Source organism: Pseudorasbora parva, chromosome 1, assembly GCF_024679245.1.
Source record: "Pseudorasbora parva isolate DD20220531a chromosome 1, ASM2467924v1, whole genome shotgun sequence".
Lineage (NCBI taxonomy): Eukaryota > Metazoa > Chordata > Actinopteri > Cypriniformes > Gobionidae > Pseudorasbora > Pseudorasbora parva.
In genome coordinates, this window is record NC_090172.1 from 7553134 (window position 1) to 7580484 (window position 27351).

Consider the following 27351-nt stretch of genomic DNA (forward strand, 5'->3'; position numbering starts at 1 on the left):
TAGATTGCTGAAAGTTTGAGCCGTCCATGATGCAACACATCCCAGTTTTGCAGTGCACATCAAATCCTTTTGTGCCTGACCTCAAAGCACTTTGATTAATTTCATCCAGGTTCTTCTTCATGCAGTACAGCCGATAAATGTTGTAAATAAAAAAGGTATAGAAATACTGTCACTGTACAAGGTCACTGTAAAAGGGTTTGTTCACCCAAATATGAAAATGTTGTCATTAATTACTCACTCTGTATTGTTATATGTTGTTCCAAACCCGGAAGACTTTCGTTCATCTTCGGAACACAAATGAATCTCTCATCATTTTGCCTAGCCATTGAAAGTCCACTCATTTCTGCATACAAGTACAAAAAGACATCGTAAAAGTAATCCACACGAGTTGAGCGGTTTAAGCAAAATTGAGTGAAGAGACACACTTATATGATGACCCGATTCAGTTTGGGCCTTTATTCAAATACATAGAGCTCAAACAGAAGCTGAAACATGCTTGATGTGAATAAAAGTCTAAATTAAATCTGTTAATGATATATTGTGTCTCTTCAGAAGACTTTGATTAAACCTCTTGAGTCATATAAATTCAAATGAATTACAATGGGCCCTATTTTAACGATCTGAAGAGCATGGCGCAGTTGAATCCACTTTTGCTAGTTTAACGACGAAAAATGTGTCTGTGCGCCAGACTCAGGGTACAAAATGGTTGTACCTAGGTTGTAACCTGGTTGTCATGGGTGTGCTTTGGGCATAACGTGAAATAAACCAATCATCTCCCATTCCCTTTAAAAGTCATTTGTGGAATTTGCGAGTGGAAAGACTGACCGCTTCTTCAGAAAGAAATCCTTTTATTCATAATATTTAAAAATGCTTAAGTAATACATGCTGCTGCACGTCCCTGTGTGTGTAATAAGCAGAGTGTAGGCACGTTGTGCACCTCATATATGCTCATATTACTGACGTGCCCTTTAACACAAGAAAATACTGCGCTTTGACTTTAGACCAGGTTTTTGTTGGTCATTTTTTCATTTGCCTCAAAACCAGCGAACAGATGGGCGCGATTGCATTTGCTATTTAAACAACGTGACGCTGGACATGAAAATGATAACTGCGTCAGGCTGAAACTAGCACAAAAAAAAAAAAACTGTCGCACTTGGCGATTGGTCACATTGCACAATGAGGAGACAAAAATGATGAGAGAATATAAAAAAATGTGTTCTGAAGATATAAGTCATGCAGGTTTGGAATGACATAAGGGTAAAAGATGATGGAATTTTCTTTTTTTGGGGGGTTAATTGTTATTTTTCGATCTCTTTTTCTCCCCGAATATGCATGTTTATTGATGCAAAACACACACATATCAAGAATGTCTTATAAATTATGCCACAGGTAGGCTTTATACTGTTTTTGTAGAAAATGCATCACCTCATCCTGTGTTTAAATGAGGTGTGGAAGGTGATTTTCAAGGCATTGGTACATTAGATGCAGGAAAAAAAAAAACTATAAAATTGAACAAAGCCTCTTCATTTTACTATATTTTAATGGTCAGCTTTTATTACTCATTGGTTGTCTCGTTTTCATTCCAGGAATTTCTCTCTGAAGCAGGGAGTGTCTGCATACAAAATGCTCTGCAGTTCTCTGCTTCATAGGTCAGACACTGGTTTATCTTGTTTCTGTGGCTATGCTCACTCCCATCAAAATTTGTGCAAATTTGTATAAGAATTTGCTTGCATCATTTGGATGAGAGATATAGACCCCCATATAGACTGGAATAGATATTAAAACAAATGGCAATTTTTTTTGAGGGTCATGCAGTATGCAATAGCTCATTTACTGTAGATTTCCAATGTATGCTTAAATAAAACCCAAGACATACGAGGGTATTATGGCTAGCGGGCTGTGCGTAATGTCTTGGAGAGTGATGTCATGGCCTGCTCTGCAGTAACTACATGAAATGCTTGTTTTTCTTTTTTCACAGATGTTATTCAGCATGATCATTTTGCTCCCGTTGTCCATTTATTTATTTCCACAGCATTTCAACTGCTTTTTGACATTTGCCCGAATGATAGATAACGCTCTGTAAAAGATAAAAACAAAAAACAGGAACAGTTGTAACGAAAAGAAATGTCTTGATTTGACTGGGACTGTTGGCTCATGTTGATACCTATGCCTTTATTCACTGTCTAATTGTACACACTACAGATGCCTCGTCCGCCTCTTCTGCTATGAGCACGGGAAGTCCTCGCAGTGCTTTTCCCACCTCTTCCACCTCAGCTTCAGAGCGGATCTCCGTGCATGACGGCAGCACGTCAGGAGATGCTAGCAGTCGAAGGAAAGGCGAGGCGCTGGCTGCGGAAAACAAGCAAAAAGGTGGCCAGCAGACCCAGCAGCAACACCAGATGACACCCTCCAAACGGCCTGTCCTCAACATCTCGCCGCCACCCGAGGACCTGTTCGATGACAGCAACATGTCCTGCCAGGATGAGCTGCTACTGGACTCAGAGCAGAGTAACAGCATCTGGATGGAAAACTCGGTCTCCAACTTCAGCATTGTGAGCTCCAGCTCCTACAATGACAACACTGAAGTTCCCCGCAAGGCCCGTAAGTGTACCCCGCGGCAGAAGCCGGGATCAAAGCCGGTCCCTGCTGAAGAGGCCAGCATGGATGTCTTTGACGCAGATAGTGCCAAAGGTCCACACTTTGTGCTCTCACAACTTGGCCCAGACAGCAAGACCTGTTCCAAAGCAAGGTGAGCCATTTAGTGCCGTTGGAGATTGGTGTGAAGGATCCAAAATATTTAATCTAATCAAAGGAATAGATCACACACACAAAAATTTGCCATCATTTACTCACCCTCATGTCGGTTAAACCCAAGTTGTTGGAAAGGCAAAAATGTTCTACAAAAGGTTAGCTAAATGTCTCATTAAGTTATGAAAATTTTACTGAAATTTTTTTTTTTTATGTGAATGTTTGAGGCAACATTAAGGACTGTTCCATTTGAATGTTCTCTGAACCATCTTAAACTATTAAAGGTGGGGTAAGTGATATCTGGTAACCGTTGTTGATATTTCAAATCACCAAAACAAACACGCCCCTGAAAAGCCACCGCTTCCATCACAAAAACACAAACCGTTCTCATGAACAACTCGACAGAACACGAACCGACAGTCCAACTAACGAACATACAGGTCCTTCTAAAAAAATTAGCATATTGTGATAAAGTTTATTGTTTTCCATAATGTAATAATAAAAAATAAACTTTCATATATTTTAGATTCATTGCACACCAACTGAAATATTTCAGGTCTTTTATTGTTTTAATACTGATGATTTTGGCATACAGCTCATGAAAACCCAAAATTCCAACAATTTTGTTAAATCTCAAAAAATTGCATATTTCATCCGACCAATAAAAGAAAAGTTTTTTTAATACAAAAAAAGTCAACCTTCAAATAATTATGTTCAGTTATGCACTCAATACTTGGTCGGGAATCCTTTTGCAGAAATGACTGCTTCAATGCGGCGTGGCATGGAGGCGATCAGCCTGTGGCACTGCTGAGGTGTTCTGGAGGCCCAGGATGCTTTGATAGCGGCCTTAAGCTCATCCAGAGTGTTGGGTCTTGGGTCTCTCAACTTTCTCTTCACAATATCCCACAGATTCTCTATGGGGTTCAGGTCAGGAGAGTTGGCAGGCCAATTGAGCTCAGTAATATCATGGTCAGTAAACCATTTACCAGTGGTTTTGGCATTGTGAGCAGGTGCCAGGTCGTGCTGAAAAACCAAATCTTCATCTCCATAAAGCTTTTCAGCAGATGGAAGCATGAAGTGCTCCAAAATCTCCTGATAGCTAGCTGCATTGACCCTGCCCTTGATAAAACACAGTGGACCAACACCAGCAGCTGACATGGCACCCCAGACCATCACTGACTGTGGGTACTTGACACAGGACTTCAGGCATTTTGGCATTTCCTTCTCCCCAGTCTTCCTCCAGACTCTGGCACCTTGATTTCCGAATGGCATGCAAAAAAATCTTTCATCCGAAAAAAGTACTTTGGACCACTGAGCAACAGTCCAGTGCTGCTTCTCTGTAGCCCAAAAGTGGTTTGACCTGGGGAATGCGGCACCTGTAGCCCATTTCCTGCACACGCCTGTGCACGGTGGCTCTGGATGTTTCTACTCCAGACTCAGTCCACTGCTTCCGCTGGTCCCCCAAGGTCTGGAGTCGGTCCGTCTCCACAATCTTCCTCAGGGTCCGGTCACCTCTTCTCGTTGTGCAGCGTTTTTTGCCACACTTTTTCCTTCCCACAGACTTCCCACTGAGGTGCCTTGATACAGCACTCTGGGAACAGCCTATTCGTTCAGAAATGTCTTTCTGTGTCTTACCCTCTCGCTTGAGGGTGTCAATGATGGCCTTCTGGACAGGGTCGGGTCGGCAGTCTTACCCATGATTGTGGTTTTGAGTAATGAACCAGGCTGGGAGTTTTTAAAAGCCTCAGGAATCTTTTGCAGGTGTTTAGAGTTAATTAGTTGATTCAGATTATCAGGTTAATAGCTCGTGTGAGGAACCTTTTCATGATATGCTAATTTTTTGAGATAGGAATTTTGGGTTTTCATGAGCCCAAATCATCAGTATTAAAACAATAAAAGACCTGAAATATTTCAGTTGGTGTGCAATGATTCTAAAATATATGAAAGTTTAATTTTTATCATTACATTATGGAAAATAATGAACTTTATCACAATATGCTAATTTTTTGAGAAGGACCTGTATTACAATTATGACAAGATTAGAGTTATAGAGATCACAAAACACAAACCGTTCTCATGAACAACTCACGAAAGAACACGAGCCGACAGTCCAACTAACAATCATATTACAGTTATGACAAGAGTAGAGTTATAGCGATCACAAAAACACAAACAGTTCTCATTAACTCGATAACGTTAGTATACAAGCTCGATAGTCCAGTTAACAACATATTACAATTATGACCGCATGGGTTATATGAAAAGAGGAAACAAACATATATTAGGAGTATAGTATCTTACCTGTCAGACACATTTTGTGAGCTGACGCTTGAAACCTTGAAACACTGAGGGGTTTTAGATGCTCTATACGGTGTGGAAATAAATGGGTCTTTATCATCGCTGAAGTGAGCGATGGACAAACAAGCGAACATGACATACGAGCATATTTAAGCAAAAGCCAGCATATATTAGTTCTTTCTTGGCTAATGTCCGTCCTGTGTGACTCGAGTGTTTTGAATAATGACGCGCACTGGGCCTCTCTTCTCACCATAGACACACGCCCCTTACCTGGTGATTGGCTACAAGTTTGTTATTCCACTCGGCCCGAGTCCTTTTTCTAAAACAGTTTTGAAATAACACTTACCACACCTTTAAGCAGTTTTGGGTGAATTTTCTGGATTTCATCATCCGCATACAAACGTAATAATGCCTGAACCTCGTTGTCGGTCCATCACTCATATTTTTTAATCTCCATTGTTAGCCATGTTTCCATGGCCACTTTCCCCAGGAACTAGGGACTTCGGGGTGGTACTCCGTGTGTGTTGAGTTCCAACTGCAGGGACCAGGGTCTAAATGTAGTTCTGGGTAAAAAATTCAACCTAAGAAAGTCCCTTCTCCGAAAGGTCCAGACCAGTAGTACTTTTTCAGAGTTCAGGAGCTTTCAGGGGTGGCCGCTGAAAATGCTGATTGGTTGAGTCCATGCAGCATTTTATTTCAACCAACATTTTTAAAAGTCTGTTACAAGTGCATGCAGGAACAGTTGTTTGCTATTCGAATCAACAATGGAGTTTAAAAAATACAACCACAGGAACGTTGACGAGTTTCAGGCTTTATTAAGCTTATATGCAGAGGACGAAATCCAGCGGGAACGGGAAAGTCGCATTCAGTCCTACATCAACCTGAATAATCTTCATGGTACTTTAAACAGCGATGGAAACGCAGACAGCAACAGGTCTGGGGGAAGAAAAGTTACTGGGACAAATTATTCCGGATAATTTCGGTGGAAACGGGGCTGTTGATTAAAATGGCAAACAACTCTTACTGCACGCACCGCAACAGAGTGGTGGTTGAAATAAAATGCTGCATGAAATCAACCAATCAGCATGTTCAGGGCCCAAGTTCCACCCCTCATGAGTATTACCTCACGAGCATAGTCTTTTTTTGGAACCCGGAACTTGTGATTTTGCTGTTGTCAGCTGTAAGGACCGTAATGCAGGTAAGACCTGTCTGGAAATATTTCAGCCGTGCGTTTCACTTATAGGCCGTAAAAATATATGGACAATGTGTCGTCACTTCACTACTAAAAGTGAAGCCGCCAACGTTGGAATATGGCACTGACATCCAGAGGTTGACAGTAACTAAGTACATTTACTTAAGTACACTTTTTGAGTATCTGTACTTTACTGGAGTATTATTTTTTCTGGAAACTTAAGACTTTTACTTCACTACATTTGGAAGACAAATATCGTACTTTTTACTCCACTACATTTCTATCTAGGTCGAAAGTCATTTCTGTAGCAGCTCTAAAGGTCGGAGGAGGATTTTTTCCTTCTTTAAAAGGTTTTTTGTTGTTTTTGTTTCTGACAGTCTATCAGGAATCACTCTTATAGTCATATACATTTTTCCAACTTTTTTTGAACACTGATCTGTTCATAGCAAAATGGAAGAAGACGGTTCTTAGGCACAAGTGTGTGCACCCATAGCCATACTTTGAAAGTATGTTTCATTTTTAAAAAAATCAAGATTAGTTTAGTTGGCATACACTTGGTGCATGTCTTATAAAATATTAAAAATATAAACGTCTGGGAGAAAGAGTGGTAAAGTTGGGAGAATATCAGATGTGTATCAGTGTAATGGATCCGTGCATTCGGCCTTAAAGTGAGATCAGCTTTGTAAGAGTAAGAGTAATTTGATTGTTTAGTTTTTCTCGCATCCATTAGAATACATGGAGAGGTGGGGGTTATGAGCTATAATCGGATCAACCACCAGGGGGAGATCGAGACGTTTTGGCTTCAGTTTTCAAAACGAGTGCAGCAGGCTTGGGGTGCATCTCAATCAGCTCCCTAGTTCAGTAGTCAGGGCACTAATCAGGGAGTCAGCCCATTGACTTATGTCCTGGTCAGTGCCCTGAATACTGAACTAGGCAGCTGATTGAGACGCACGCTTTGTTTCAGCATAACTTTGAATCTTAATAACCTTACTAAAAGAATGTTTGTTCATAACTTTGCTACCATTCCCAGTAAGTTAAGAATACTTAATTTCTGAATAATCTCAGATTTTTTATCTTTTTGGGGGTTTTTTTGTTATGTGAATGTTAGAGACAATATTGTTAGAGACAATGCCCCAGGTTATAATTTTGCAAACATGATGGGAATCTTACTTTTGAATTATCTCTGAACCATCTGATACTAGTAAGTAGTAACACTTAAAAAAGGTTAGATAAACATCCAACTAAAATGGAATGACATGAGAGTGTTGACAGAATTGTCATTTTTGGTTGAATGAAAGAGTCAAAAACCCCAGTTAGCTTTGAACTGATGTTAACCTGCGATCCTTGTCTCATAGCTCTGATGGACCACAAACATCTGCTCTCAAAGGTGGGATACTGTCTTGTCAGTATCCTCAGAAAAGTGAAGGAAAAGAACTGAAGATTGTGGTGCAGCCTGAGACTCAGCACAGAGCGCGTTACCTGACCGAAGGCAGCCGTGGGTCTGTGAAAGACCGAACACAGCAGGGTTTCCCTACTATCAAGGTGGGTAACACAGACCTGTATAACTCACAGTAGTTGTCTCTTTAGGAAAAGTTGCAACACTTTTTAACCCTGCAAAATCTATGATAACAATACTTTTTCTGTTTTGAATCCTGAGACTAAGGATATTAATCAAACCTTCCCAATGCTTGAAAAGTTTATTTTGTTTACTAGTTTTCTAGACCACATTATTTGTTTTTTGTTTTTGTTGGTTTCTGTTGCGCTGGTTTATTTGGACATTGGACTTATACTGACACCGGTGGATGTTGCATCATACAAATACTAAGTTTAAGTTTTTAGTTACTGTTACTGATACCATTGTCGAATAAATTAACAATTAAATTGTTCCAAAAGCAAGAGGGTCCTACATAACAGTTTACAGAGATAAATAAAGTACATTGACCCATTTTATATTAGGTGGCCTTAACTAACTCCCTAACTTTACCCTTAAACTGACCCATCCCACCACACCTGTCCCTAACTCTACCCTTAAACTTACCCATACCACCACACCTGTTCCTAACTCTACCCTTAAACTGACCCACACCACAACACCTGTTCCTAACTCTACCCTTAAACTTACCCATACCACCACACCTGTCCCTAACTCTACCCTTAAACTGACCCACACCACCACACCTGTCCCTAACTTTACCCTTAAACTTACCCATCCCACCACACCTGACCCTAACTCTACCCTTAAACTGACCCACACCACCACACCTGTCCCTAACTTTACCCTTAAACTTACCCATCCCACCACACCTGACCCTAACTCTACCCTTAAACTTACCCATCCCACCACACCTGTCCCTAACTCTACCCTTAAACTGACCCACACCACCACACCTGACCCTAACTCTACCCTTAAACTTACCCACACCACCACACCTGTCCCTAACTCTACCCTTAAACTGACCCACACCACCACACCTGTCCCTAACCCTACCCTTAAACTGACCCACACCACCACACCTGTCCCTAACTCTACCCTTAAACTGACCCATATCACCACACCTGTCCCTAACTCTACCCTTAAACTGACCCATATCACCACACCTGTCCCTAACTCTACCCTTAAACTGACCCATATCACCACACCTGTCCCTAACTCTAACCTTAAACTTACCCACACCACCACACCTGTCCCTAACTCTACCCTTAAACTTACCCACACCACCACACCTGTCCCTAACCCTACCCTTAAACTTACCCATACCACCACACCTGTCCCTAACTCTACCCTTAAACTGACCCACACCACCACACCTGTCCCTAACTCTACCCTTAAACTGACCCATACCACCACACCTGTCCCTAACTCTACCCTTAAACTGACCCACACCACCACACCTGTCCCTAACTCTACCCTTAAACTGACCCATACCACCACACCTGTCCCTAACTCTACCCTTAAACTGACCCACACCACCACACCTGTCCATAACTCTACCCTTAAACTGACCCACACCACCACACCTGTCCCTAACTCTACCCTTAAACTGACCCACACCACCACACCTGTCCCTAACTCTACCCTTAAACTTACCCATCCCACCACACCTGTCCCTAACTTAACCCTTAAACTGACCCACACCACCACACCTGTCCCTAACTTTACCCTTTAACTGACCAACACCACCACACCTGTCCCTAACTTTACCCTTAAACTGACCCACACCACCACACCTGTCCCTAACTCTACCCTTAAACTTACTCATCCCCCCACACCTGTCCCTAACTTTACCCTTAAACTGACCCACACCACCACACCTGTCCCTAACTTTACCCTAAACTGACCAACACCACCACACCTGTCCCTAACTTTACCCTTAAACTGACCCACACCACCACACCTGACCCTAACTTTACCCTTAAACTGACCAACACCACCACACCTGTCCCTAACTCTACCCTTAAACTGACCCACACCACCACACCTGTCCCTAATTCTACCCTTAAACTTACCCATATCACCACACCTGTCCCTAACTCTACCCTTAAACTGACCCATATCACCACACCTGTCCCTAACTCTACCCTTAAACTGACCCACACCACCACACCTGTCACTAACTTTACCCTTAAACTGACCCATACCACCACACCTGTCCCTAACTCTACCCTTAAACTGACCCACACCACCACACCTGTCCCTAACTTTACCCTTCAACTTACCCATCCCACCACACCTGTCCCTAACTCTACCCTTAAACTTTCCCACACCACCACACCTGTCCCTACTTTTACCCTTAAACTTCCCATCCCACCACACCTGTCCCTACTTTTACCCTTAAACTTACCCACACCACCACACCTGTCCCTAACTCTACCCTTAAACTTACCCACACCACCACACCTGTCCCTAACTCTACCCTTAAACTGACCCATACCACCACACCTGTCCCTAACTCTACCCTTAAACTGACCAACACCACCACACCTGTCCCTAACTCTACCCTTAAACTCACCCATATCACCACACCTGTTCCTAACTCTACCCTTAAACTGACCAACACCACCACACCTGTCCCTAATTCTACCCTTAAACTGACCCATATCACCACACCTGTCCCTAACTCTACCCTTAAACTGACCCACACCACCACACCTGTCCCTAACTTTACCCTTCAACTTACCCATCCCACCACACCTGTCCCTAACTCTACCCTTAAACTTTCCCACACCACCACACCTGTCCCTACTTTTACCCTTAAACTTCCCATCCCACCACACCTGTCCCTACTTTTACCCTTAAACTTACCCACACCACCACACCTGTCCCTAACTCTACCCTTAAACTGACCAACACCACCACACCTGTCCCTAATTCTACCCTTAAACTGACCCATATCACCACACCTGTCCCTAACTCTACCCTTAAACTGACCCACACCACCACACCTGTTCCTAACTCTACCCTTATCCCACCTAAATATCAGCAAAAGTTTTTTTGCAATACAATATGAACATAGTAAGTACATTGCACTTATTTTTTGATGTAGTTAAGGCCACCTAATATAAAGTGGGACCAAACATGCTGCATAAGTCTTAATGGAACAAGGGAATGGGCCATATAGTGTATGTGATTCGTATTCATAAATAAATAAATAAAAACAATTGCAAATTGTTTAAATTTAAGTTTAAGATTTATACAAAATGTTTTATTAAGCTCTAGGTTTTTATTGCATTTAAAAATCTTAATTCATAATTTTACTATTAACTGAAATGCGTAAATCTTGAAAAAAGGTTTTTCTTTTATCAGTGTAGTATTTAAATAGTCATAAGGAGACCCGCTCTATACGTTTTTATTAGGCTTAAATATGTCTGAGAAGTGTTATTTTAGTATTATTTATGAACTATTATAATATTTATTAATATTTAGAATAAGCTTTTATTTTTATATTTTCATTTATTTTAAGATAAATTTTATTTTTAGCCCAATTTCAGTAATTTTATGTGCTTTTGTAATTTGCATTATTATTTTTCAATATATATATATATATATATTCGTTTTAGTACTTAAACAATTTTTTTTTAGTTAGTTGAGAAGACAATTTTTTAAATTTTCATTAAAAATATATGTTGTTTTAGCTTTATTTCAATAAATGTAATGTTTTTTTTAAATTGGTTTTAGTTAACAGTAACACCACTGGACTGGAGTCTTCTCATTTCATCTCATGACTATACAAATTTAAAAAAAGTACTATTAATTTCTTTATGTGAAACATTTCAATGCGGAGGAAAAATGTAGGTACCTTTAAGATGAGTCTTATGTCATAGTTGTCACTTTTCACTATTGATATTACTCTGTTAACTACAAGTTTCTTGAACCTCGCAGCTCGAGGGTGTGAAGGAGTCAGTGGTCCTGCAGATTTTTGTGGGCAATGATGCTGGACGAGTGAAGCCCCACGGGTTCTACCAGGCTTGCAGAGTTACAGGCCGGAACACAACTGCCTGTAAAGAAGTGGACATTGAAGGCACCACTGTCATCGAAGTACCTCTGGATCCCAGCAGCAAAATGACTCTTGCGTATGTAACAATGTGTCAACTTTGTGGAATTGCATCAGAATTTCAAGCTTTAAATTGTTGATTTAAACTTTGAACTGAATTCAAATGTAGTTGGAAGTAGTGATATCAACAATGACCAGCTGACACTCGGGTGTCTTTACAGTGTAGACTGTGTGGGGATCCTGAAGCTCAGGAATGCTGATGTAGAGGCCCGTATTGGGGTGGCTGGGTCTAAGAAGAAGAGTACCCGTGCCAGACTGGTGTTTCGAGTCAACATCCCACGCCCGGATGGTTCTGTGCTCACGTTACAGACCTCGTCGTCTCCCATACTGTGCAGTGAGTGGCTTTGGGTTATTCATAGCATCTCCCTGCTGGCAAGCCCAGCTGGTGCTCTCATCACATAGGAGAGGTAGGGATTAGAGGGGGGGGATAATGAATGTTTATATTATTAAAGCCATAGAGCCAAAAAAAGGAGAGAGAATGAGTATGAGGCAGAACATCAGGTGCTTACTTAAGGGAGCTTCTAGGTCTGTGATGAATTTCAGTGTCGCCAGTAAAGAGGAATAGTCCTGGTTGATTACAACTTAAGTTATACTGACACCATCTGTTGCATTATGTCAATTACCACAGAAAATAGTTTTGCAATCATTTATTTGTAATAATGTGATACAAATGTACCAAACATTTCATGCCCTCCAACCTATGTGTAAATTCAGCAATACAAATGTCCTACAACACTTACTGTGTGCTGCTTTTAGCACTGGAGGTGTTGTTGCATTGACACAAAGACTTAATGTGGCACTCGTAGCATAAAATGCTTTAAAAACTTTGAAGAAAGTAAATAGTACCTACACTATATTTCCAAATGTACAGTCCCTGACAAAAGTCTTGTCGCTTGTGTACAAATTGACCTAAAGTGCCGCTGAAATATATTTCTAATCAAGATTTTTTTACAAGAAATGGCTCATTTTAATCCCACCAGCTTTTGTGATAATGTTTCAGTGAAAAACTAAACTTTAAAAAAGTATTCTAATATTCACAGCTTGGTAAAGCCCATTGAGTCAATTTTTGCAAAGACATAAGTGTTGTCGCCTTGTCATATGAGCTTCACCTGTGACTAATAATGGATCAATTAGGTCTCAAGTGTGTATAAAAAGAACCCCAGTACACTAGACCTTCACATCAACTGCAACTAGACCTCTGCAAACATGCCTAAGATTCACCCTGAGACTAAAGTTTTGATTATCATGAGGCTGAAGACCAGATCCACTGCTGATGTGGCAGACACCTTCAGTGTGTCTCAGCGTTAAGTACAGAGGATAAAAAAAATATTTGAAGAGACTGGAGACGTTTTTGACAAGCCCAGGTCAGGCAGACCCCACAAGAAAACTGCTCGAGAGGACCGTTTGTTGGCTTGAAAATCCAAGGCCAGCCCATTTTCTACTGCAGCAGAGCTCCACGAGACCTGGTCACCTGAAGTCCCTGTGTCAACCAGAACAGTTTGTCGGATTCTGTCTCGAAATGGCCTCCATGGTCGAATCAGTGCCCGGAAGCCAGCACTAAACAAAAGACAATTGAAAAACCGTGTGGCATTTGCCAAGGCCCACAGCCTGCTAAAAGGATGGACGCAGGAAAAGTGACAGAAGGTGGATTTTTCAGATGAATCTTCTGTTGAATTACACCACAGTCGCCGCAAACATTGCAGGAGACCTACTGGAGCCAGAATGGATCCGAGATTCACCCAGAAAACAGTGAAGTTTGGTGGTGGAAAAATCATGGTCTGGGGTTACATCCAGTATGGGGGTGTGCGAGAGATCTGCAGGGTGGAAGGCAACATCAATAGTCTAAAATACCAACAAATCTTAGCTACCTCTTATTCCCAACCATAAAAGAGGCCAAATTCTGCAGCAGGACGGTGCTCCATCGCATACTTCCATCTCCACATCAAAGTTCCTCAAGGCGAAGAAGATCAAGATGCTCCAGGATTGGCCAGCCCAGTCACCAGACATGAACATCATTGAGCATATGTGGGGTAGGATGAAAGAGGACGCATGGAAGACGAAACCAAAGAATATTGAGGAACTCTGGGAGGCATGCAAGACTGCTTTCTTAGCTATTCCTGATGACTTCATCAATAAATTGTATGAATCCTTGCCAAACCGCATGGATGCAGTCCTTCAAGCTCATGGAAGTCATACAAGATATTAAATTTGAATCTCACAGCACCACAACTTAATTTGCTGACATATTTTTGTATTTGCAGTAAATTTGTTCAATTTCTGTATAGGCGACAAAACTTTTGTCTTGCCAAAATTTGACCTTTCCATCTTGATTAAATGATAAATATTTTTTCTGTGAAAATTATTTATTTCAGTGCATTAAACATCATTTGGGAGGGTTTTAGCTTTTCATATGAGCTATTTCTAACACCAATGAATTAATTAAAAGTCAGGTTAATATCAGGTATTTCTAGAAAATAGATAAGCGACAAGACTTTTGTCAGGGACTGTAATGGGACACCCCTCCAAATCATTGCATTCAGGTGTTCCAATCACTTCCATGGCTACAGGTGTATAAAATCAAGGACCCAGACATACAGACACTTCTACAAACATTTGTGAAAAAATGCTCAGAGAAAAACTCTCAGGAGCTCAGTCAGTGAATTCAAACGTGGTACCGTGATAGGTTGCCACCTGTGCAATAAGTCCATTAGTTTCCTCACTACTAAATATTCTATGGTCAACTGTATTAATGGTATAATTAATGGTATTATAATAAAGAGGAAGCAATTAGGATAATGAAAAATCACAGCGCTTGGTCAGTGCATGCCGAGGTGCACAGAGCACAGAAGTTGCCAACTTTCTGCAGAGTCAATAGCTACAGACCTACAAACATTGTGTGGCTTTCAGATTACCTCAAGAACAGTGTGTAGAGAGCTTAATGGAATGGGTTTCCATGGCCGAGCAGCTGCAATTAAGCCTTATTTGCAATTAAGCCTTATTTCACAAAGTGCAATGCAAAGCGTCAGACGCAGTGGTGTAAAGCACGCCGCCACTGGACTCTAGAGCAGTGGAGACGTGTTCTCTGGAGTGACAGATTACACTTCTCTGTCTGGCAATCCGATGGACGAGTCTGGGTTTGGCGGTTGCCAGGAGAACGGTACTTGCCTGACTGCATTGTGCAGAGTGTAAAGTTTGGTGGAGGGGGGATTATGATGTGGGGTTGTTTTTCAGGGGCTGGGCTTGGTCCCTTAGTTTCAGTGAAAATAACTCTTAATGCTTCAGCACACCAAAACATTTTTGACATTTTCATGCTCCCTACTTTGTGGGAACATGCAACATGACTGCGCACCAGTGCACAAAGCAAGGTCCATAAAGACATGGATGAGTGAGTTTGGTGTGGAGGAACTTGACTGGCCTGCTCAGAGTCCTGACCTCAATCGGACTGAACATCTTTGGGATGAATTAGAGCGGAGACTGTGAGCCAGACCTTCTCGTCCAACATCAGTGCCTGACCTCACAAATGTGTTTCTAGGAGAATGGTCAAAAATTCCCATAAACACACTCCTAAACCTTGTGGAAAGCCTTCCCAGAAGAGTTGAAGCTGTTATAGCTGGAAAGGGTGGGCCAACTCAATATTAAACCCTACAGATTAAGAATTGGATGTCATTAAAATTCATGTGCATGTAAAGGCAGACGTCCCAAACCTTTTGGCAAAATAGTGTATGTGAAGGATTAATTGCAATTAATTTGATTATGTTATTAATTTAATTTAATTGTCAAGTTGTAATTCACTTATAATTTAACTCTAAGAGAAGCAACTGTACCTCAAAGTAAAAAAGCAGAAATGTGACGTTTGGCTACTTTTATAGGAAAATGCACTTCTGCTGTGTCCCTTCCTTTTTTGTTAGTCCCAGGCTGATTTGACTATATGGATTTGTTGACCTACACTTATATGATGTGTCTTATATGGTCTACTCTGTTACCTGACTGCGTATCCTAATGGTCTTTTTCTCTCTTTTTCTGATTCGTTCTGTTTTTATAGCCCAACCTGCAGGAGTACCTGAGATTCTCAAGAAGAGTTTACACAGCTGTTCGGTTAAGGGAGGGCATGAAGTCTTTATTATTGGAAAAAACTTTCTCAAAGGAACCAAGGTCATATTTCAGCAGAATGCTTCAGGTAACCTTACATGTTAAAAAGTGTCATGCCCTTTTCTGTGCAGCTTATCCCCCACAACGCTTGCCCTGTTTAACCTCTGCCTGTTTGATTGCAGCAGATGATAAGTCCTGGAAGGCAGAGGCTGACATTGACATGGAGTTTTTCCATCAGGTAAGCCATAGCATCTGCTGTGTCTATTATTTGACTGTGTGGGATGATCAAGAGCTGCAAAAATAGAGGCAGCTTTGTACAGGTTACAGACATCAGTGTCCCCATTTGTTGCCTGAATTTGGAAAGAATGGCAGATTGATGACCTAGATACACAAACAGTACACAATAAAGTTTTTAGTTCTTTTTGAGAAAGTGTTTAAATATATCTGTTTTACAGTGACTTGTCCTGAAATGTCAGCAGTGATTTTTTTATTTGTTTTATGTTTATTTTTTATATACTGTTTGCTGCCACAACAAACTGTATTATAGTAATGCAAAGGGTCCATAATGTACACAAATGTAGGCAAAAATGGCTTTGAGGAGTAAATAAATCTGGTATTGAAATGGCAAAAAAACATCCTATACTGCTAATTATATATTCTGCTCAAAGAAGGGAACACTTAAATCTCACATTGGATATCAATAAATGAAATATTCTGTGAAAAATCATACCAGAAATCAGTGTAAAAAAACTTTTTTCTGAAGTTACAGGCTGATCTAACATGCATGAAGTTCATCACAGCAACTCATAATATAATGGTGCGTTCAATTCCTGTTGTAAAGATCGTATTTACGAGTTGAACGCACATGCACGCCACCACAAAGTTGTAAATACCAGTGGGAAGTTAAGCCCTGATCTGTACGGGGGCGGAAGTTGGGGGCGTGTCAGTGAGAAACATGGAGCAATCAATGAATGCAAAGTCTGTAGTAAAATATAATGGGTATTTAGCAGTGACACTGTCAGGCTTTGTCATTTAAAACAAAGTAAGCTAGCATTGTAATATAACAATTAGCCTAATATATAACTATACAGTTTACAGTGGCTTCATAGATTATTAAAAAACTTAAAAGATTAAACTCACCTGATGCGGATTCTTTGTTCTTAATTTTTCTATAAGCAGAGTTAACAAACCTTGCTTTATTTTTGTGAAATTCATTGAAAGTAGGTACACTGCCATCTTGCACCGACCAAAGAGACTTGACACACATGATCTCGTAAACACGACTTCTCACCTCATAAATATGAAAGGACCCAGGAGGACTTGAACGCACCATAAGTCATTAGTGTGTGTGGCCCCCATGTGCCAGTGTTCACTCACAACAACGTCTGGGCATAATCCTGATGAGATGGATGATGGTGTCCTGGGGATCTCCTCCCATAAAATAAATCAGGGCATCAATGAGCTCAGGGGACAGTCAATGGACAGTCTGTAGTGCTACATGGCAGCTTTGGATGCTCTGATACATAATGTCCCAGAGATTCTCAAACGGATTTAGGTCTGAGGAGTCTATGGCATCAATGCCTTTGTCATCTATAAAATACACACTCTAGCCACATGAAGCAGTACCATACCAGCATAAGGTCTGAAGATGGAGATTCATCCCAGTACTTAACAGCAGTAAGGGAACCATTGCCTAGCCCATGGATGTCTGTGTGACCCTCCAAGGATATTTCTCCCCAGGCCATCTCTGACCCACCGCCAAACCGGCCATGCTAAGTGATGTTGCACGCAGCATAACATTCCCCACAGCATCTCCAGACTCTTTCACATCTGTCACATGCTCAGTGTGAACCCACTCTTATACATTGATGAGACTTGCCAATTCTGGTGTTCTCTGGCAAATGCTAATCGAGCTGCACAGTGCTAAGCTGTTAGCACAGGTCCCACGTGAGGATGTCGGGCCCACATGCCACCCTCTTGAAGTCTGTTTCTGACATGTTTTTTTTTTTTTTTTTTCAAACCAGTTCAGCAGAAATCCCGCCCTGCAAACAATTTCATTGGCTGAGGTAACAGTGACGGGTAGGTTTAGGGATCAGGGTTTGGTGTAGGTAATTGTTATTGAGATTGACATGGCCAATGAAATGTTTAGAATTGGCTCCAGGATGGGATTTCCTCTGAACTGGTTTGGGGTAAAAAATCATGCGTTTTTGACAGTTTGGTCAGAAACATGCACACCAGTAGCCTGCTTGAAGTAATTTTGTAGGACTCTGGCAGTGCTACTCCTGTTCCTCCTCGCACAAAGAAGTTGGTGCCCCTCTATGTTCCTGTCCAGATCTCCTTGTGTAACAGCCTGTCTCCCAGTATCTCCTCCACACTCTTGAAACTGTGCCTGGAGACACACCAAACCTCCTTACAACGGCACGGATGGATGTGCCTGGAAAAGCTGGACTGACTGAGCAACCTGATTGGGTACAGACAGTGACAAAAAGGACCCTAAGAAAACTCAAAACTAAAGACAAATTGGTCAGGAAGAATAAGGAGAGAACAATTGTCTATGGCCACCACCTGCAAAATCATTCCCTTTTTAGGGTTGTCTTGCTGTTGCCTCTCCAGTGCACCTGTTGTCACTTTCATTTGCACCAAAGAAGTTGAAATTGATTCACACTTATTCATTCATTCATGATCACTTATTATTCATAATTGGAAAGATTGATATCCATGAAGTCAGGGGTGGCGTTTATGTATTGCAGAGTATGGCAGTTGGAAAATAAACAGGGGAAATAAACAGCTCATGATGCTGTTCATTAGTTCTTTTGCAGATTTGAAAAGCTAATTTAAACAGCCTAATGCCGTGTCCGACTCCTAACCAGACGGGATGCAACAAGGTTTAAAGTGGCAAACCAGACTCAACCCGAGATCAATCAATCAAAAATCACAGCCAATCAGAAGAGTGTGTGGGTGGGCTTTTTCTGCAAGCTCACTGACTGCATTCACAACGAAATGGATAGGTACAATATCGAATTCCTAAATTTTACACCATTTTAGCAAAAAATACATACTGAGTGACTGAAACAAGTTTTTTTTAAATCACTGAATACACTTGCTTGTCCACCTTGAGTTGACAGTTTGAACATAGTTATTTCCTTTAATTTATTTTAAGATCTGAGGTGAGTTATCCATTGGTGATTTCAGCAAGGCTTTGTTAATAAAAGTAATGATATTAAGTGAAAAATTATATTAAAACTCACTTTAAATTTCTTTTACATTTAAATAAAGCACATAATCTGCACTTTGTGTGTGGTTCCACTCACAAATTCAACACCTCAGAAATAAAAACTGTTGTAAAACAGAATCTTGATTCGTCGTTGCGGCTGGTTAGTACAAAAAACTCAGATTAACATGGAAAATATATTCTTTCTGATGCATCACATTTGGTTAGGACACAGTGAAGGATTTTGGGGCTGTTTCAGTATTTTTGCATTGATTTTGTGTTGTTGTTAAGCTCTTTTAGTGGATTTTTTTCCAATTTTTTTTTAAGATATGATGTGATTATTTGGGAATGTCATTGTTGTACGTTTTTGTGAAACGCCACCACTGCCTGAAGGTTAAACGACTTTATATTATACTGTGATGATTAAGTGTTCCCTTCATTTTTTGAGAAGTGTATATGACACCACCATTATGTTGCGATTAAAAAAAAAAGTGTAATCTTTTAATCTTTGATTTTCTCCTCTTATAGAATCACCTTATTGTCAAAGTTCCTCCATATCAGAATCCAGCTATCACATCTCCTGTATCTGTTGGGATCTATGTTGTTACAAATGCTGGACGTTCCCATGATGTTCAACCATTTACATACACTCCAGAGCCAGGTCAGTTTAATCTCACCCCCGTTTCCCAATCCCTTTCCTTGAGGCACACCAACAGTACACATTTTGGGTGTCTCCCTTTATCTGACCCACCCATTTCTGGTCTTGGAGTCTCTATGAGCTGATGAGTTGAATCAGTTGTATTTGAATAGGAAGAATTTGAAAATGTGTATCGTTGGTGTAATTCCAGGAACAGGGTTGGGAAACACTGTGCCAGAATGGTTTACATGTTAGAAAAAAAACACTAATTTTGAAACATACACTTTTTCAGCTGTAGATTCTTCTGTGAAAAAGGAAGTCTTGCCTTCAGTTACACCTTGTTGTTTTGAACAAATAAAAGGTGAGCAAACATCTATGTGACTATTAGCATAACGTAATGTTGCACTATGATACCAGGGCATTTTCTGAAATGTAAGTGTCACTGACCTTCTGTCTGTTGTTTCATACAGTAATCGATACTGCCTTGCGGACGCCAGTTTTGCCTCTTGTTAAACGAGAAGAGGCCACACCAATGGAGGTCTCCAGTAACCCCTCGGCCTTTAAGGTTTGTATAAATCATTAGAGGTCAATTACCTCAATAAATCAGTACCGCATCAAGCTTTTCCATATAATTTGATAAATGCCTATGTTTATCCTGTTTGAAACCCAACAGACTTCTGAAGTCATCAATTCAGCTCAGCGAGCCTTAGACATGAGTACTGAGATCTCCACCAATAACTGCAAATTTTCCAGTCCGCTGGCACACCAAACAAGAGAACAGGATCAATCTCCAAATTCTGTATTTTCCAACAAGGAACCATTCAGCACCATCCAGGAACAGAATCTTGCACCCAGTGACTCTTTCCATGTGCCTAATAAATCTCTTCTCCAGCAAGGAGTTCAGCCATTCCTCTTGGAACACAGAGACAGTCTTGGACAGGAGAGATCAGGCAACAGTGACAGATCAGTGGTGGGTCTGTCCCAAATAGATGACAACCCACAGCAACAGCTCTCACTTCTACCTCCAGATGAGGTGGCACAACTGGAGCAGGCTGTGCGGCAGCTGCAAGCGAAGGGATTCTGCAACATCCAACTCCAGAGTGAGAATTCACTCTCAAAGCAAAGACAACATCAACTTCAACAGCAGCAGCATCAAATCCAACAACAGCAGCATCAAATCCAGCAACAACAGCAGCAAATTCAGCAACAGCAGCATCATATCCAGCAGCAAGAGCAGCAAATCCAGCTGCAGCAGCAGCAACACCACCAGCAGCAAGCTCTGGAGAACCTTCAACATCAGCTTTTTCAGCCCCAGGTTCAGATTCATTGTAGTTCAGAGCAACAGAGCTCTTCCCAGGGAATGGTGCAGAATGGAAATTCCCTCTTCCAGCAAACCCCATCACAACAACAACACCAACAGCAGCAAGCAGCCTTGTTTCAACAAGCAACTGGCTTTCTTCAGCAGCAACCCAGTCATTCCTCACCATCCCTGTTTCACACCCCTGCGGCCATGACTGAAGCCCAAAGCCCACAGGAGGCTCTATTCCGCACACAGAAGACCTCAACCAACCAGGATCAGGTCCAAGCTTCCCTTTTCCAAAGCAATCTCACGGTTCTCAGTGGGTCCAACATGTCTGTAGAAGCTCAGCCCTCTGCAACCAGTATGTTTCTTTCCCAGAATACCGTACCAGGTCAACTTACTGTTAATGCCAGCCAGCCACAGCAAATGGCTTTCCTCACTTCTATGCAGGGGACTCTTGAGGCCCCATCTGTATTTCAGACTCCAGCCCAACTGTCCCCCATTCAGCAAGGCACGCCAATGGAGCAGCAGCAGTCACCACAGCATGCCCAACCTGGCTCAATTTTCCAGAGCATCTCCCAGTCACCAAGCAAACTGTCCCCTGGTCAGCAGCACCAAGCTGGTCTACTCCTTGGGTCCTTAAATTCTCCAGTAACACAAGAGCAAACCTCAAATCTGCTATTCGGTGGACAAGTTCAGATCGGATCCATGAACAACAGCAGCCTAGCTTCTCCAGAACAACAGAACACTTCCCTTTCCTTTTCTCAGGCCGGCATGGTTACAGTCAGGCAGCCGGAGTCATCTAAACCAATGACATTTCAGGATCAGAATACTATGGTGGTCAACCCATCCTCGAATAAGCCAGTTTTCCAAGACCAGCAACCAATGCAGTTGGCACCAAGTTCAGGCACAGGACCTTCATCGTCTGTAAACCTCTTCATGGCCCAGTCCAGCATGCAAGGGGGAATGGCTTCTCAAGAAACCCTTTTTGCATCACAGAGTGATGTAACTGGGATTCAAACCAGTGCTTCCTCTCCAGTACAACAGCCTGGTCAACTCTTTCAGACCACAATGGGTGGAAGCCTTAACCAGCCCAACCAGAATCAGCAGCCCGACCTCTTCCTCTTTGAGATCCAGAATGGTTAGGCAATATTCTTAAACATGCTTTTGTCTCATAATTCAGAGTCGTAACTCATTCTGATGATTTCTTTCCTGCAGAGTGCCGTCAGCTGATGAACAGCCCAGGATCTACACTGTCTGACCAGATCATTGCTATCAGTCAGTCTGGACAGAGCCAGCAAGAGAGTGAGGGGCAAATCCAGTCTTTACTTGGGCAGTCTATCCCAGACCCTGGAAATGTGCCGAACACCTTGACGACCTCTCAGAACATGGAGAAGATTGACGATCTACTGGTGAGCCTTCGGGAGCAAGGCAATAACATTTCCCATTCCTACTAGGGTCTTCAAGGTTTAGCTGCACAATAGCTCCATTCCATATATGATTGTATATATTTCTTGCACACATATTGGATATTTTGGTATCCTTTATTTTGGATATTGCAAAAATATAGGATTGGAGATACTTTTATCATACAGAAATATCAAGAGTAGACCATTCACTTTTATTTCACTCTACACACTGACACTGAGAAAATAGAGCCGCCTGTTGAGGGATTTGACTAAATCTCTTGAAGAATCACAACTTAATCCATGGTATACAAATTCTGACCTGCAGTTCTTAGGCACAATGGCAGAACCCTCTGGAGAACTTCAAGGCATCCTTAAAGAAGGGCAAGTTTTCCATGGAACTTACAAAATGCAGCCCATTATGTTCCTGCTGTAATGACTGTTATTGGTTCGGCAGCAACCCCATCATAAATAAAGGTCATTGAAGTTTTTTGAGTACACAGTAGGATATTTGAGGCACCTGGAAACCTAGAGATTTGTTTGTGTGGCAGGCTGAGGAACTAAAATGGGGCCTTGAGTATCTCCTTATTTTTACAGTGACAGAGAGAGCATTTTGAGAGGATCAGGACACATGGGATGTCTGTTTTTAGCTGTAAACTAAACAAATAATCAAGAATGTCTGATAGAAGCAGTCTGCAGTGACATTTTTATTTTTTGTAAACAGTCATTAATACCTTTTTTTTGTCGGACACACTTGAGTATCTATAAGCTATTTTTCTTTTTGAAAAATCTTTTTAGTCAAATGGGAAAATAAATTGTGTAGAATATACATATTTGTGTACATTCACTAAGAATATAAGTGAGAAAACAAATGTGTTGGCATTTTCCTTCTAGCACTTTATATATGTTTTCAGTGTGGTTAGTTATTCCTGACTCATTGACATTTCATCACTCTTTCTATCTCAAAACACGTTTACTGTATACATAATTCTACTGTCTTTCATCTCTGTGTATTTTAGACTAAAACTAGCAATTAGAAATGCACATTCCTGGTTAAAAATCAGACAAGTAGTTATAAGTAATCTGAAAAGCAAAGCTTCTGATATTTATTTTTGATTTTGGTTTACACGAGTCATTTCTTGCCATCTTATTTAGGTTGGTGTCTATGTTTTGCATGTTGGTGTGTCCTATATACATGTGTATGTGTGACACTTTCTGATAATACCTCTAAAAGTTTGGTTATATTAAATGTATTAAATTAATTCTCATATTGATTCTAAAATATTGAGAGTTGATGCTCAAATCTTTTTTGTGTCATCGTGGTAGGATATTTTATTTTATTTACCAGTGTCTGGTACGCTGGAACAGGGCTGATTGCATTTTTTTGGGCAGTTATGCATTAGAAAGGAGTGTCCAAATAGTATTATCGACAAGTTCTCTGAATATATATATTAAATAAAAACGCTAAATGCTGGGATAGCAACTCTTAATCTTTTGTAGCGGAAACCGCTTTTATCAATCACGTATACTTAAATACTAACATTTTTAGCCGTCGGCATGTCCGATGTTCATGTCAAATTTTGTATCTACTTAATCATAAATTGGTTGTTTTGTGGCTCAGTTGGTTCAATGTTTGTGTATTCGGTTATGAAGTGAGTTTGTTTTGAATGTAGAGAAACATTATATGAGCTATACATGTCTGGTAATATCAAGCACAGTATGTGTTCTGGTGTCAGACATGATGTAAAGCTGCCAAACTAGTGTGTGTGCTTAATATTAGGCTGATGTGACTTTATTTGGCAGATTTTTTTGTTAGAATAAGGGTGAAAATATATACATTATGAGGGAGCTGTTCTCTGTAATGCCACAGAAATGGCTCATTTGAGCCTGCTATGTTTGGTATTCACTGTCAATTTTTTTGACCATTTTCTTTGCTCAGAACCTTGGGTGATTTTATGCCTACTTTTTAGTAGAGATGATTTGATCCTCTTTTTTTGAGAAAAGTTTAGCTTGAAGGGTGCTTTTTTATATCTCTGCATGGGGAAGAACTGTGAATGGTAATTGGAAAAAAAAGTCTTCATCTCTGTAAAATACTAATTGTTTTTTTATATCTTTTTTCCCCATAATACTCAATATTTATGTGAATATTTACTTATGAATATTAACCATACCTCTTTTTAGAAAATATTTATTTTTGCGTCTCAAGAATTTTCACAATTACAATAAAATATTTAAGATTCATTAGATTTAAATTAAAATGCACAATTATAACATATTTCATATATAGCTTTTGTTTCTTTTATGTCCACATTTTAACACATTTTGTGTGTGTGTGTGTCCCCTATACTATTGTAGCATCAGGTTTAGGCTATAGAGACATTGTTGAGAATCATTATTATAATGCACAGCGATTCAGTTGTACATTCCTGTGCTTTCACTATTGTAAAAGGATCATGATTTTCAACTTTAGGGGATTTATAGCAATAGAAAATATAAAGGACTTCTTATAATGAATTCATCAATCTTTTGGGAAATATAAGCCATATAAACAAACATTGTCCCTAAAAAAATCTATTTTGTATGATTCTTGGGACCATTTATGAATTACATATTGTTCAATTTAGCAAACTAATCATCTGTTTTTGGTGCAATAGCAATAATAAGTTAAAAGTAAATATTTATAAATTAAAATACATTTAAAAAATGCAATAGTGTGTAGGTGTTTTTCTTTAAAATACAATAAAAGTCAGTTCAATATTGCAAGTGAGGCTTTGCATATAAAACAATTGTTTCATATATTTATATTCTGACATATATTCTTCCTACTCATCCCAGTCACTAAATGTATACCAAACAATGTGCCTCTAAATTTACTAAAACCATTAATCAGCCATTTAATGTACTGGTTGCATGAGTGGTAAATATATAGTAATTAGTCGTGCCTTCTGATTTAAAAGCAGATCATTTCCTGGCCATTGCCTATTTTGACTGATTATGAAATGACACCCCATTAAAAGTTGTTCCACAATGGATACATAGGCTATGTTGTATGTCACACTTTAAAGGTGCAGTGAGCGATTTCTGAGAATCATTGTTGAACACGCTCCTCCTTTCATTGCTCCGCCCACTAAATGCACAAACATGCAGTGCCAGAGTGGATGCCTCTTTATCATAGCAGCGAAGCAAAATAAAGCTTTGTGAAAAGTAATGCGAAGATGAGTATATGAGTTTGTTGTTAGTCGGCAGCACACACTCTATTAAATAATATTACTCACGTATAGATCAGAAACAACATAACCTTGCATGCATTTTAGGCCATCCCGTTTATGTCTTTCTAGCACTGGAAGGCTTTCTAATATTAACGTGGGTACTACATTTCTTGCCTGATCATAACTCTTCTTTGTCAAGTGATATTCTTCTAAGCTTTTCTCTTTTTGTCTCTCTCAGCCATTTCTCTTCAAATCTTCCTGTTTCTCACTCTCTCTCCTCCCCATCCCGAGTAGACACATCCCCTACTACTGATTGGCTGACGCTTTCTCCTCCCCATCATGAGTGGACACGCCCCTTACTACTGACTGGCTGACGCTTTCTTCTCCTCATCATGAGTAAACACGTCCCCTACTACTGGTTGGCTGACACTTTCTCCTCCCCATCATGAGTGGACACGCCCCCTACTGCTGATTAGCTCACACTTTCTCATTCCCCATCGTGATTGGACACATCCCCTACTTCTGATTGGCTCACGCTTTCTCCTCCCCCATCATGCGTGGACACGTCGCCTACTTCTGATTGGCTCACTCTCTCTCCTCCCCCATCATGAGTGGACACGCCCCTTACTGCTGATTGGCTTACATGTTCTCCTCCCCCATCATGAGAGGACACGCCCCCTACTGCTGATTGACTCACTCTCTTTCATCCAATCATGAGTAAACACATTCCCTACTTCTGATTGGCTCATGCTTTCTCCTCCCCCCTAATGAGTGGACACACCCCCTACTGCTGATTGGCTCACTCTTTCTCATCCCATCATGAGCAAACATGTCCCCTACTTCTGATTGGCTCATGCTTTCTCCTCCCCCATTTTGAGTGGACGCCCCCTACCACTGATTAGCTCACTCTCCTTTCCCATCATGAATGGACACGATCCCTACTGCTGATTGGCTCATTCTCTCTCCTCCCCCATCATGAGTGGACACACCCCCTACTGCTGATTGGCTAACTCTCTCTCCTCCCCCATCATGAATGGACACGCCCCCTACCACTGATTAGCTCACTCTCTCTCCTCCCCCATCATGCGTGGACACGCCCCCTACCACTGATTGGCTCACTGTCTCCTCCCCTATCATGAGTGGACATGCCTCATATCACTGATTGGCTCACTCTCCTCCCCCATCCTGAGTGGACATGCCCCCTATGGCTGATTGGCTAACTCTCTCCTCCCCCATCATGAGTGGACACGCCCCCTACCACTGACTGGCTAACTCTCTCCTCCCCCATCATGAGTGGACACGCCCCCTACCGCTGATTGGCTACAAGTGTGTTTGGCTGATTGGCTAACTCTATCCTCCCCCATCATGAGTGGACACGCCCCCTACCACTGATTGGCTAACTATCTCCTCCCCCATTATGAGTGGACACGCCCCCTACCACTGATTGGTTACAAGTGTGTTGTGCTGTTACAGATACACTTTTAACAGCATTTCTCAGAAATTGCTTACTGCACCTTTAAACTGACTAGATAAAGAATAAGCAAATTTAGTCACAAAAACCCACAATTGTTCTTATTTTTCTTCTTCATTATTTTCCTTTTTTTTAAATAAATAGTTTTTTTGTTGTTTTTTGTTTAAACTGATATGCAATTAAAATGAGTGCATATTAAATTGGACTTCTTTATTCTTTGTTACAGTTCTGCTGCTTT

At 40.9% G+C, this 27351-nt stretch overlaps 1 protein-coding gene across 3 annotated transcripts in view; it reads left to right on the forward strand.

The window, feature by feature from the left end:
- The window catches only part of LOC137039390 (lysine--tRNA ligase-like), a 107411-nt gene that overhangs the window by 57872 nt on the left and 22188 nt on the right, over nucleotides 1-27351 (forward strand). The window contains exons 3-13 of one of the 3 annotated variants that reach the window (XM_067414733.1): nucleotides 2203-2749; nucleotides 7594-7780; nucleotides 11619-11809; nucleotides 11952-12124; nucleotides 15833-15967; nucleotides 16062-16117; nucleotides 19619-19751; nucleotides 20020-20088; nucleotides 20198-20292; nucleotides 20401-22168; nucleotides 22246-22439. The exons of 1 other annotated variant lie outside the window; for it this stretch is intronic. In XM_067414733.1, coding sequence (XP_067270834.1) covers nucleotides 2203-2749; nucleotides 7594-7780; nucleotides 11619-11809; nucleotides 11952-12124; nucleotides 15833-15967; nucleotides 16062-16117; nucleotides 19619-19751; nucleotides 20020-20088; nucleotides 20198-20292; nucleotides 20401-22168; nucleotides 22246-22439 — 3548 coding nt within the window. The remainder of the gene's footprint in view (nucleotides 1-2202; nucleotides 2750-7593; nucleotides 7781-11618; nucleotides 11810-11951; nucleotides 12125-15832; nucleotides 15968-16061; nucleotides 16118-19618; nucleotides 19752-20019; nucleotides 20089-20197; nucleotides 20293-20400; nucleotides 22169-22245; nucleotides 22440-27351) is intronic. One more of the 3 variants, XM_067414796.1, reaches the window with a different exon arrangement.